General features: G+C 36.9%; 1 protein-coding gene across 5 annotated transcripts in view; it reads left to right on the top strand.

The window, feature by feature from the left end:
- The first annotated feature begins 634 nt into the window (after positions 1-634).
- The window catches only part of LOC131162936 (histone deacetylase 14, chloroplastic), a 98,150-nt gene continuing 85,060 nt past the window's right edge, over positions 635-13,724 (top strand). For 3 of the 5 annotated variants that reach the window (XM_058119563.1, XM_058119561.1, XM_058119562.1), the window contains exon 1: positions 652-835. Coding sequence is in view for 4 of the 5 variants with exons in the window: in XM_058119561.1 (XP_057975544.1) it covers positions 799-835 (37 nt within the window). In the remaining variant the exon portion in view is untranslated. Of the gene's footprint in view, positions 836-13,724 lie in introns of all 5 variants that reach the window. The other 2 variants (XM_058119558.1, XM_058119559.1) reach the window with 1 other exon arrangement.

The following is a 13,724-nucleotide window of genomic DNA, read 5'->3' on the forward strand; positions in this document are numbered from 1 at the left end:
CAACAGATTCGATCAAGTAATAGTCTAGTTGATTTGTTCACCAAAACTTTGCTTATTATAACCTTCAAGAAATTGGTTCATCTCATAAGAATGAGACATATTAAAGATTTTAGTAGGAGTTAATATATATGGGTGACATCTAAGAGGGAGTGTTATGAAAAATGTGTGTCAACCCATCCTCCACCACTTCGATTTTTCCATCCCAATAAATGCCTTGTTATCCATATTGCCCTATAGAAATGCATCCTACCCCTCACATTTGTAAGACACATCTTTACGTACAATGTATGCTTATATGCTCACTTGCAAGCTTGAAGTAAGTAGGATATATAGAAAGAAAAGGAGAGATAAAGAGAAGAGAGATATCTTGTACGAGACTGGTTTTGATATTTTGTACAAGATAGGTTCTAAATTATCTTGTGATTCCGTCCGTAATAGTGAAGTTTTTGATCCCATCCCATGCAGTAGGTATAGCCGAACTACGTAAATTTTTGTTTTGTCTTATTTAATTTTTTATTTATTTTCCTACATACTTTATTACACTTTTCGTTTATTTGCTGTTTTTTTATTATTATTATTATTATTATTATTATTATTATTATTATTTTCAAAATAGAGCAGCCATTGAAAAATTGCACGGTGCGAGTGAGTTTCAATTAATGGCGACGTGGCAGGACGACAGGCTGGGGGGCGAGGGAGGATTGAGACAGAACGGTTCGTTTTGAACTTTCAACAACGACCTGTTCGACCTCGTAAAACTTGCGAGTATTAAGCAAAGCCGAATTTGCGTGGCACTCGATGGCTCCTCAAACAATGTCGTTTCCATCTTCAACTGGTATGCACTAAGCTATTCACTCCTGTTCTTTCCTCTTGTATACTCCCTCTTGTTCTATCTCCCGGCGAAGTATGGATTTCAGAGGTTTCAGTTCTGTGAGCAAACTGAGATAATCACAACTGAATGAGTGTTCATGCAATCCATTGTCAGTTTTGACGGGGCTTGCAATATCTTCAATACATGTTGATGGTTAACCCTATGGGCTTCTGGGTTTAACTTAAATAAGTTGAGGATTGGCTGTTTCATATCTTTTCGTATCAAGTAATCTTACTCGAGACGTTCGTGGGTAGTTTTTATATTGGACTACCAAGTGGAAATTGTAAAGATGAAACAATAACTATAGTAGCTGAATCAAATAATATTGACCCATGCCAGGTGTCATGGTCCAACTATTTTCACACCGTTGTGAAAGGGCCGTGCGGTGCTAGCTAAAGTACTTTTGTTTAATTAGCTAGCCTATCGTTTACCAACATTTATCAACGAAATACTTTCATAAGCATTCAATCAAATGGCAGCGGAAATAGTAAGCAATCATGAAAGCAGTGGCATGCAAGCAGTAAACATTGAAACCATGCAATTCATTAACAATACCTCCGTTAACCATGTGTGTTTAGCGAGGGAGGCAAGTAGACTAAACACGTTGACAATAACTAGTGAGTTTTACAATGACTGATGAACACTCACCCTCTCCTAAAGAGTTTTCTATGCCATTCTCACTCTGGCACTATGAAACATCAAAGTGACCGAGTCATACTGCCTTATTTGGCATACAATGAAATAAATACTGAAAAATAACCTTACACTAGTATTTACATGATGAAAACCCATCCCAAGCACACGAGACAAGTGGTCACAGGCAAGCATAATGCCCTGTACAAGCTTAGCTCGTGACACCATGGTATGCCTGAAATTTGGCAAATGCTTGCGAATTAGGTGCGGGGTGGTGTTGATGGAAGGTAGAGTACTGGTGCAAAATCTTGTTGTATTTTGAATAAGGACACATCATGGCTGCAAACCCCACTGTTTGAACTCTTTTATTTTTATTTTTTATCTTGGTGTGGGGTGGGGATGAGGATCAGGTTGGGAAATGGGTGTTGAATGGCCTAGTTGAGCCCATAAAAAGGGCAAAATTAATTGTTGGGTGTTACTGTCGAGGCTTCTTTATTGATGGTTCTCTTCATGTCTCACCCAAGATTTGATTGGCTGGCTTATTTGAACAATATAAGTACAAATACTGTGATTTTAGACTTGTTGCCATTGTGCCCTTCAAATTTGGGGCCAAATTCAGGGAGGGCTTCAATACCATTTTTGGAAAGTAGAAGTACATCTTGACTTTGTAATTGAAGCACTTACATTTCTTCATAAGTTTCACTATCGATTTTGCCAATGTTAAATATTTGAATAGATATGTCGAAGGCTCACTCTCTTTCAATAAGTGAGCAGCTTGGTTTTCTTATTGGTGGTATGTGTAGTAGGAGATTTGACAAATTTAAGTGCTTTTGTGATCTTGGTAGAGACAAGGTAGTGGATTAGAGAATGTTGGTTGCTTTGAAATGGATTCCTCTTTTAATCATTTTGAAGTCTTCCTTTTTCTTTCTCTTATAATTTTTTGTGATCTGAACAGTGCTTCGTTTTTGTAAAAAAGGGTATGGAGTGTGCAGAGAACAGGTCATGTTTTATTAAGAAAATGATTCAAAATGCTTTTTTCCGAAATATGTTGATTAGAAGATTTTGGATATTTTCCCCTTATTTGTTTGGATGAAAGGGAGCCATGGCCCTTCATGGTCTTTCTTCTTTTAGCATTCATTATTGTAAGAGCGTCAATTATTTCTGCCTGCTGTTTTTGAGTAATACTTCTTTGATCAGGTCATTATTTTATTGTTATTTACCTCTTTGAACACCGTAAAAAAGAACTTTAATTCTCAGATTCTTCAAGTCATCAGATTATTATTATTGTTTGTTATTTTTAGAGAGCATGATTATTACTATTTTTTAGTTTTAGAAAGCACTATAGGGACATAAAAAAACAAATTTGGCCTTTTGGATCTTGGATTAGTTGCCATGGCTCTGATACCAATAGGGCACTTAGTGTAGGATCAATGCGGAACAAGGGAACAAGATATAATAGGAACACACTAGGAGAAATATCATTAAACTTGAACAAAGAGATTACAAGAACAAAAGAAATACATGAACTCTTACAAGAGAAATCTTTGCCCTCACTTGGTCTGCCTAACTAGAGGCCGGAGCCTCCTTTAAATAGATGAGGAGCGAGGGAATATGCCATGGCATCTTGGAATATGCTTCCGACATAATCTTTTTCCTTATCTTCTTTACACAACTTTTAATAAAGATAAAGCTGACTGACAAAGACAATACACATAAAGCTGTCTGACAATGAAAACACACATAAAGATAAAGTTGACTGACAATGACAATACATAAAAAAAATAAATCTAAATAATAAGTTAAGCATAAATAGTTTTTTCCATTGAACACCCTGGACAAAAACTTTTGACATGAGAATGGTTGTCAAAAGCTAAACTAAATTGATTCACACGACTTCAATCAATGTGTATATCAGTCAAGAGGATGATGCTGAATAATAGATGCCTATTTAGTTTGACATTGCTGAGGAATTTCTTGCAATTTTATTTGGCTGGTAAAATGCAGATTTTACCGGCATTGCTGTTGCTCTTATATTTCACTATCCTTAAACATCACCATGGAAATCAAATCCAAGTCCTTTTCCCCTTCAGAAAAAGTCTCAAGAACAAAAAGAAAAAAAAAATTAATTCTTTTTCCCCTTTCATCAAATCCCCTAAATCTGCGGAAAACCTTATTGCTTCTGCAAAGTGCAGAAAAGAAGGAGGCTATAGCAGGAAAATCAAAAGGATAAAAAATTGGTGACAGTTCTGAAATTTAGAGAAGAACTGATAACGCCCTAGAGTTTTATCGTAGAGAAATTGGGGAAATTGAAAGGATGGAAAATAGAAAGAGAAAATAGGGTTGATCACTTTGAGGGGGATCTGCCTCCAAATTGCCAAAGGGTATGAATTATGTTATTGCTTGAATGAAAAAACCCCATAGGGTTACATATATATAGGGTACGGAACCCTACTCCTATGAGGAATGTAAAATATCCCAATCCAAGTCCTGAGTGGACTCAATCCCAATTGATTTGGGAGTCATAACACATTAAATAAAAATCCTAATTGATTTGGGAACCCTAACATTAAATAGAATCCCAATTGATTTGGGAATCATAACAAATTAATTTGAAATCCCAATTGATTTGGGAATCATTATACATTAATAGAAATCCCAATTAATTTGGGAATTATACATTAATTAGAAATCCCAATTGATTTGGGAATCATAACACATTAATTAGAAATTCCAATTGATTTGGGAATCATAACATTAATTAGAAATCCCAGTTGATTTGGGAATCAGAATACATTAATTAGAAATCCCAATTGATTTGGGAATCAAAACATCAATTAGAAATCTCAATTGATTTGGGAATCCTAACATTCCCACATCCTTCAAATCAGCCTTGTCCTTAAGGCTGAGCAGCAATAAACTCCAGCAATCTCTCCTCCAAGGATTGATAAGTTTCTTAAGTTGCAACTTCGGCTGGTATGTGAGACCAATGAACTAAAACTTTTGTGATGTCTCGACTTCTACGTTTGACCACTTGGTGATCCAGAATTGTTTGTGTCTACACTTGAACCTCACTAGTAGGTGCAGTATCATGTAAGTGGCACTGCACATAATTTGCTCCCCTGACTTCTTTTAGAGGCAAGATACATGACAAAAAAAAAAGGTGTACCTTAGAACATGTTGGTAGTCAAGACAATAAGCAATAGGGCCTATATGTTCCAAGATCTTATAAGGCCCATAGAACTGAGGCGACAACTTCATTGAAGAACGAAGAGTGATTGATATTTGTTTATAGGGCTCTAGCCTAAGAAATACTCAATCTCTACCACTAAGAATTCCTTTTCAGTATGGTGCTTATCAACTTGATGTTTCATACGAGCTTGAGCTACAACAATATTTTCATTAAGGAGCTGAAGCACTTTGTTTCGATCTTGTAACTCCTTGTCAACTTGATCAGTTTTGGATGATCCAATTGAACACCTAGCAAGTACAGTAGGAGCTCGACCATAAACTACCTTGAATGGAGTAAACTTGATGGAGGAATAATAAGTGGTATTGTACCACCATTTGGCTCATGGTAGCCATTGCTCCCAATCCTTCAAACTGTCGCTAGAAAAGAATGAAGATAAGTCTCCAAGCACTGTTAACAACTTCAATTTGCCCATCTAATTGTGGATGATAAGCAGTGCTCATATTCAATTGTGTTCCTTGCAAACGAAAAAACTCCTTCCAAAAGTTGTTGGTAAAGACTTTGTCACCATTATTGACAATAGACTAAGGAATTCCGTGCAACTTGATAATGTTCTCAACAAAAGTACGAGCAACACTTGTAGTAGTATAAGGGCGAGTTATAGCACAAAAATGAGCATATTTTGTGAGGCAACCCACAACAACAAAAATAGTACATTTACTGTGAGAAGATGGTAGTCTCTCAATGAAATCCATAGAGATATTAGTCCAAGCTTCTTTTGAATAGATAGAGGTTGTAGAAGGCATGGACGTGCCATTGTTTCCCTTTTTTGTTGTTGACAAAAATCACATTTTGCCAAAAACTTTTTGATTTCATCCTTCATTCCCTTCTAGTAAAATTCTCAAGAAATGTACTTGTAGGTTCTAAGAAACCAAAGTGACCTACAACCGGTGATGTGTGTAATTTTTGCAGTATGGTTTGCTTGTGGGCTGAATTAGGCACTAATAAGATCCTCGCCGTAACCAATAAGTATAAAGAGTCCTTGAAGTAAGGAGGGACTAATGTTGGCTTTTCTTGTAGCTTTTGGATAATACCTCTAGTCTTTGAATTTTGCCACCATTCCTTCTTGATTTTTTCAAGGTTAGTGCATGTAGGTACCGGAATAACTACTAGTTCAACTTGTTGAGGAAGTTGTGAGAGTGCATCTGCCACCACATGCTCGACCTTTTTCTTGTAGGTAATCTCCTAGTTATAGCTCAACAACTTAGTGACCCACTTCTATTGTTCCATGGAAGAGATTCGTTGCTCCAAAAAATACTTCTGGCTTTTGTGAATTATGACCAGCTCAGATTTGGAACTGATGGGCAATTAAATACGTTGTCTACTTTGTAACTGCATGCACATTGGCTAGCATCTCTGTCATAAACAAACATGTTGATGTGGGATGGAGAAAGAGCCTTACTGGTAAAAACAATGGGGTGTCCGTGCACCAATGCCAACTCCTTTTGCTCTAGACTCAATGATGAAAACCTTATTAAATTCGACAAGGCAAGACTTGGTGTAGTGGACATTGCATGCTTAAGCTTGACAAGGGTTTGTTTAGCTTCCTCACCCATTTGAATGCATTCTTTTTTCAATAGAGTGGTCAGTGGAGCTCTAATCTTTCCATAATCCTTGACAAACTTGCGGTAGTAGCTAGTCAAGCCCAAAAAATCCTTGTAGTATTTTGATTGTTTGTGGAATAGGTTAGTCTGTCATCGCTTGTATTTTAGAATGATCAATTGGATCACGTTCTTGGGAAACAATATGCCCAAGGCATTCTACATGCGGTCGAGCAAAGCTGATTTAGATTTCTTGACAAATAGATGATGGCTCAGGAAGAGTGGTGAGTATAGTTTGTAAATGGCATAAATGATCTTCAAGAGATGAGCTGTATATCAGGATATCATAAAAAAATATGAGAACAAACTTTCATAGGTAAGGTCAGAAAATGTCATTCATGAGACTTTGGAAGGTTGAAGGTTCCTTGGTTAACCTAGAAGGCATAACCAAGAACTCGTAATGGCCAACGTGAGTTCTAGGCACAGTCATTTGAATGTCATTCTCATATACCCGAATCTGGTGATAGCTTGATCTCAAGTTTATTTTGGTGAATTGCTGGGTACCTCCTAACTCATCTAACAACTCATCCGCGATGGGATTGGGTATTTATCCTTCACAGTGTTCTTGTTTAGTTCTCGATAATCAACACACATCCGTCGAGTGCCATCCTTCTTCTTCACCAATAAGACATGAGAAGAATTTGGATTGACACTTGGCTGAATTATTTCTAGCATCTAAAATTTCTTTCACTATCTTTTCTCTTTCTGCTTTTTGAAAATAAAGATAGCGATAAGGACAGACATTAGTAGTGACACTACCTAGAAATAGAGGAATGAGGTGATCACGTGTTCATTGAGGTGGCAATCCTTGTGGCTCTACAAATAGGTCAAAAAATTTTGAGATAAGATATTCTTGCCCTTTATCCTGGCCAGATTGATGTTGTAACTCCCCAGGTGCTAGAAGTTGTGCCAGACAGCTATGTCGTTCCTTTTTAAGGAGCTTCACCATTTGATGGCTTGAAAGTTGAAACTGTAGTGATATTACCATAATGTTTGCCTTTGGTCGTTCACGGTGAACTTCATAACTGATTTAGAAAAATTCCAAGCTATATCACCTAAAGTCTGTAACCATTCAATTCCTAAGACCACTTCATAATCTTCTAGTGGCAGCATAAGGAAATCAACATACAACCCTTGATTCTGCATAGTAAGTTTAACCTTCGGACTCTTGCTCTAACATGTCAAGGTCCTTCCATCTGCAACCTTCACATCAAACTTTTCACATTGCTCCATAGGATAGGCTAGCCTTTTACCAATTTTTGTGTTAATGAAATTATTAGTGCTACCTGTATCAATTAAGATAATAATAGGATGGGTTTTAGGAAGCCATTTATTTTCATGGTTTGAAGATTAGCATACCCAGCTAAAGCATGAACTGAAGAAGTGATAGATTCACTATTGTCATCAAATTCCATACCTTCCTAATTTGAATTAGCATAGTTATCCTCAACCTCTTCTGGCTCCTCCACTGGTTCAATCATCAAGAGTTGTCCCTTTTTGCAATGGTGCTGTTTATGCCACCTCTCATCACAATGCCAGTATAAGCCCTTTGTTGTTTTCTTTTTAAGTTCCTTTTAAGTCAATCATTTTGGCAGGAGGGTTGCAAGAAGTAGGTGGTGAGATAGTGTTGTTGACATTTTTCATGTTAATGGTCTTGTTGGAGTGACATCATTCTTCTCTCAACTTCTTTTCTTCTAACCATGCAAAGGAAATTGCAGCGGTCATAGTCTGTGGCCGACGCACTTGGACCTTATACTAAATGTTAGGTAGGAGACCTTCTATAAAAGTACCGACAAGTTGCCTTTCATTCCAATCTTTTGTCCTACTTGATAATCGCTCAAATCATGTCTAGTACTCTAAGACAGTGCTAGTTTGGTATATTTTAGCAAGCTCTCCATCAATATTCTCATATCCAGTGGGCCCAAATCGGGCAAGTAATCCAGAAACAAATTCTACCCATGAAGGCATTCCATAACGAGCTTCAAACAAGTCATACCATTGAATAGCATCGCCGTCTAGAATAATAAAAGCAATCTCAACTTTAGATGTTTCTTGAGTGTGGTGAAAGCAAAAGTATTTTTCAGCTCTCCTTGGTAACCTCCTTCGCGCACGAACAACTGCTTCTTACAATTAGCTGATGTAGAGGCATTGTATGTCTCTCCTTATGGGAAGGTGTAATGAGTAGTTTAGAGAGCAATGCTTGGATCTCTTCAAATTGAGGCCTAAACATATTGCTAAGTTCATCCTTTAGCCTTTGACCTATCTTCCATTTGGGATTTCGCTGAATTTCTTAGGTCATTGCATACGAGTCAAGATAAAGAATTCCAAGATCTTGCTTTTGTTGGTAGGTCAACAACATCCACAAGAACTTGGCTCTGATACCAAATGATAAGACCCTAGGGTTTTATTGTAGAGAAATTAAGGAAATTGAAAGGATGGAAAATAGAAAGAGAAAATAGAGTTGATCACTTCAAAGGCATTTGCCTCCAAATTAGCCAAAGGGTATGAACTATGTTATTGCTTGAATGAAAAATCCTTGTAGGGCTACATGTATATAGGGTAGGGAACCCTACTCCTATTAGGAAAGTGAAATATTCCAATCCAAGTCTTTAATGGGCTCAATCCAATTGATTTGGGAATCATAACATTAAATAGAGTCCCAGTTGGTTTGGGAATGATAGCACACTAATTAGAAATCCCAATTGATTTGGGAATCCTAACAAGAATCCAGGAAAAAAAACTGCTGCTGCTGCATCAAAGTCACGCTGACAAGAAATTTCATCACCAGAAATGAGTCTTTAATCAGAACCATCATTGGGATTCCTTGTTGTCAGAACCACCATCAAATTTTCAACAGCCCATCATTGAAACTCTTCACACTTGAAATCTTTTACCCCATTGCAAAACCCTTATTAATGCACCTGTTCCATCATCTCATGAAGCCCCTTTCCCCATTGCAGCATCCGCCATCCCAGCACCAATCATCACAATCCAAGTCACACTGTGAGTTCCAGTAGCCGAACCAAGTTGCTGTGTGTCCAGAAAAGAGATATTGACTGCTGCCTTGAGATATTTTGGATTGCAACGAGGAATACAGAAGATATATTGAATCTGATTATTAGAAATTGAGGCTTTCCCTTAAGATTTTGAAAAATAGCTAAGAGAAATTGTATCTGATCTTGAAAAATTTAGAATTTTCTATCAGATTTCAGAATACTAACAATAAAAAATAAAGAAATCCTTTGCTGATTCTAACACCACGTGTTCCAGATTTGCTGTGATATTTTAGAGTATTTTTGCGAGAAATAAGAAGTTGGGCACACTTCTAAGGAACTAAAGAACTAGCTGATCTAGAGTAAATAGCAAGCTTGTAGGCCTTTGCTAAGGTAGAATTCCTTCATTTGAAGCTCAATTATTATTTATTTGATTCGGTGAATCCATAAGTTTTCTTAGCCCAATTTTTCCTGGTTCCCCTTCTAAAAAGAAAACAATTGTTTTTTTTAATAAAAAAAAGTTGATGAATATCTTTCCTTTTTATTTCTTGCACAGCCATCCTGCTTGTTTGACTAAGTAGAGCTTTGACACTTTGTTTCATGCTTTAATTAATTTTGATAATTTTTTGTGTGCATCATAATACTTTAGGATTTATATTACTTTTTGCAAATTTTGCTTTCTTCAGCATCTATATTTTGTTTCATCCTATTGTGCACCATGGCCAACAATATAAAACACTAGACTTCACTTCACATGAGACCTCACCACCTCCAGACTAGTCCCCTTTGACAGCACATAGCATCAATGAACAAGTTGAACAAGTCCTGAAATTTTTGGGTAAGCGCCTTGTAAATGAAGGTATAGATGAGTTTGTTAGGCAGTCCAAGGGGTCTACTTATTGTGTAGGGTCAGTACAAGGTATTCTTCCTTCTTGTGGAGCCCAAATAGCCAATAATATGGTGAGTCAAGTCCCTCTACCTAACGTTAGAACTATTGAAAAATAAATACCCGTGATGACATGATTACATTTGGAAGATAGGTATTATCATCAGGTTGATGCCATAGAGCGTCAACATACCCTTAGGCAGCCAGCCTATGAGTGTCATGAAGAATTCCTAATAGGGGTAATAAGTATCCACCTATGCTTGATCATGAGGATTATGGGGTTATTACTAAGAGGGTAAAGGCTGATGTGTGTACATATGACGGGAAGTTGAATCCCTCTACCTTATTTGATTGGTTGAGGAGATGTAGGATTATTTTGAGTGGCACCATATGAGAGGTGAGGAAAAAGTCTGTTTTTTTCAAAATGAAACTTGTAGGTCCAGCCAAGAAGTGTTGGTGAACCATTGAGCAACCTCCTATTATGGAGTGGGTTGGTGGGTAGAATTCTTGAATGAGTGCACCTGTGTTCTCAAGCTTTGTTCAAGTGTTGAGAATAAGGTTGCTAATTTCCTTAGTTGAGTAGTAACTAGTCTTCATGTGATGAGTATTGAGGTTGTAGGATTTGAAAGATTGAAGGATATATAATTGTCTTGATTTTGGGGTCGTCTTTTCGGAGGTGACCTGTGGTACTCGTAGGAAGTAGGAAGTAGGAACTATGTTGATTTTATCATCCATGAAGGTTATTTATTTAAGGGCACTAGAATTTTCATTCAGCGCACTTCATTTTGAGATTTCTTAGTTTGGGAGTTGCATGCAGCAGGTGGTTTAGCTGGCCATTTAGGTAGAAGACAACATAATTGCCCTCATAGATGTTTCTAGGATAGTTTTTCCCAGAATTGCACTTGCTAGTTAGCAAAAACTAGGAAGCAGATGATTGGACTTTACACATCTGTTCCTTTGCCACACATGCCAAGGAAAGACGTAAGCATGAAATTTGTCTTAGGTTTGCCCAAACAGCCTAAGGTCATGATTCTATTTTTTTCTTTTTGGTAGTTGAGAGATTCTCTAAGATGGCACATTTTATTTCATGTTGTAAAACTTTTGATGCTTCACTTGTTGCGAAGCTACTTTTTTTGGAAGTTCTCAAACTACATGGTTTGACTAGCTCCATAATGTCTCATAGAGATGTCAAGTTCATTAGTTACTTTTGGAAGTTGTGTGTGATTTGATGTTTTCTTCTGGATTTCACACTGAGACTGATGGTCCCGAGGTTGTTAATTGTAGTTTGGGTGATTTCCTTAGGTGTGTTGTATGATAAAAATGAGGCACTTGGGGCTTGGTATTGCCTAGCATTGATTTTCCTTATAATAACAAATAGGCCCACAGCTAAGAATTCATTTCAGTTTGTCTTTGGGTACAAGCCCCATGCTCCCATTGATATTGTTCCTTTACCACCTGAGGCATACCTGCTCAAGTCCTTCATGCAATGCATCCATGATTTGCATGCTCAGGTTAGGCACACACTTGCAATGAGTAATATAGATTATAAACATGCTGCTGATGTGCATTGCAGTGCTAGAGATTTAAATGTGGGTGATAGTGTTACGGCCCACATTTGTCCACCACTCAGTATCCCAAGAATTCATTTAAGAAATTGCATGCCTGAGCTGTTGGCCTGTTTCCTTTGATAAGACAACTTGGACGTAATGCTTATCTACTTGATTTGCCTGCGCATATGAATATGTCATGTTTACAACATATAGGATTTGACAACTTATCTAGGCATCATTGAGCCTTTTGCTTTTATTCTGTAGGTTTTGTCATTCCTTAACTACTCTCCATTCCATAACAGCAAGATGAGATCAAGACTATATCAGATGATAAGTGCGTGACTTCTTCAGATGGAGGTTTTTCATATGTACGTACTTGAGTAGAGGGGTCTCCCTGCTTCATACGTTATGTGGCTTCCCAAAGATGATCTTTGTGCACTTGATTTTGATCTCTTAGAGTGGAACTTGAAGTCTAACTCTTTGGAGACGAGTTCTTTTTAGCTAGGTGAGCATGCAGGAGGACTGTGGTTGCTGCCTTTTAAACAGTTCTATAGAAGGCGTAGATTTAGGAATTAGAGATCTATAAATATATGAAAGTTGGGTTTAAGTGCATTAGAGGTTGACATGTGGCAATGATGCATCACTTTTTGGTGTCACGGATGGGTTCTGGTGAATTTTAGGACTGATTCGTTTCATTTAGTGATGTAAAATTAAGTAGGAAAGGGAGGAGGGCTGTCTATCAAATTCAAAGAGGTGTCAAATGTGTCACAGACTCACAATCACCTCACTTTGCAACAAGATTCCATTTTTTGAAAAAAAAAATAATGTCCTTTTCTTCTCTTCCTTTGGCCACCTCCTCTTCCATTTTTTTTTTATTTTTTTTATTTTTTATCATTTAGTGAAAAAAAAACAGTTGCCGTCCTCATGCGCAAAATATGGTGTTCAAGCAACCACTAACTATTCATTTTATTCATTTTTCTCCATCCTCCATATTCCATAGCCCCCACTTGGCCACTCCCGTTAACTTATTATTATTATTATTATTAACCAACAATATGGCATGCCAAGCGATGCATGCATGCCTATTGTCCATGTATCCCTACCAGCATGGCACCATACATGCATGAATATTATTATTATTATTATGATTATTATTATTATTATTATTTTAACCATCAATATGGCATGCCAAGCGATGCATGCATGTCTATTGTTCGCGTATCCCTACTAGCATGGCACCATACTTGCATGAATATTTATTAATTATTAATTATTAATTAACAAAAAAATTTTAATATAAAAAATTAATAATTTTTTTTTAATTAAAATTATATCATTTATGATTATATTAAGTTGGGTGAGGTGTATCTTGGGACCGACATGTGGCATTGGGTGGGCTTGGGGCGGCCCATGTGGCCCTACTACATTTAGGAAAATACTATTTCTTTATTTTTATTTTTGGGTTAAATTTGGTATCTTTTGGTGGCCCGGGTGGGTTTTACGTGCATCAGCGATAATCCAATATTGAAGTGGTTGGTGTATGTATGTTGGGGTGGCTTGATTCAAGAATGTTGCATGTTCTTAGAAAACAAAGAGGAAAAAAAAAATTTGTGAACAAATTATATTTTTGGTTATATATATTTTATGTTTGTTATTTAATTTATATGCAATAGGTTGAATTTTGAATGCACCTGATCCGTAGTGTGGGCATATTACTAGTTTTATATTAGTTTGAGGATTATTCTTTAATTATTTTGGGTTACTTAGTAATTTTTGATAGCTTTGTCAGGTCTCTAGTTGCCTATAAATATAGGCTTATTATGTAAGGATAGAAATTTTTTGTATGATTAATTGAGTCTGACAATATTCTCTCTCACAGTGATCCCTCTACCCTCACGTTTGAATCTCTCTCCTTCACCTCCCATATTTTCTTCTTCCTTCTT

This window comes from Malania oleifera, chromosome 8 (assembly GCF_029873635.1).
Source record: "Malania oleifera isolate guangnan ecotype guangnan chromosome 8, ASM2987363v1, whole genome shotgun sequence".
Lineage (NCBI taxonomy): Eukaryota > Viridiplantae > Streptophyta > Magnoliopsida > Santalales > Ximeniaceae > Malania > Malania oleifera.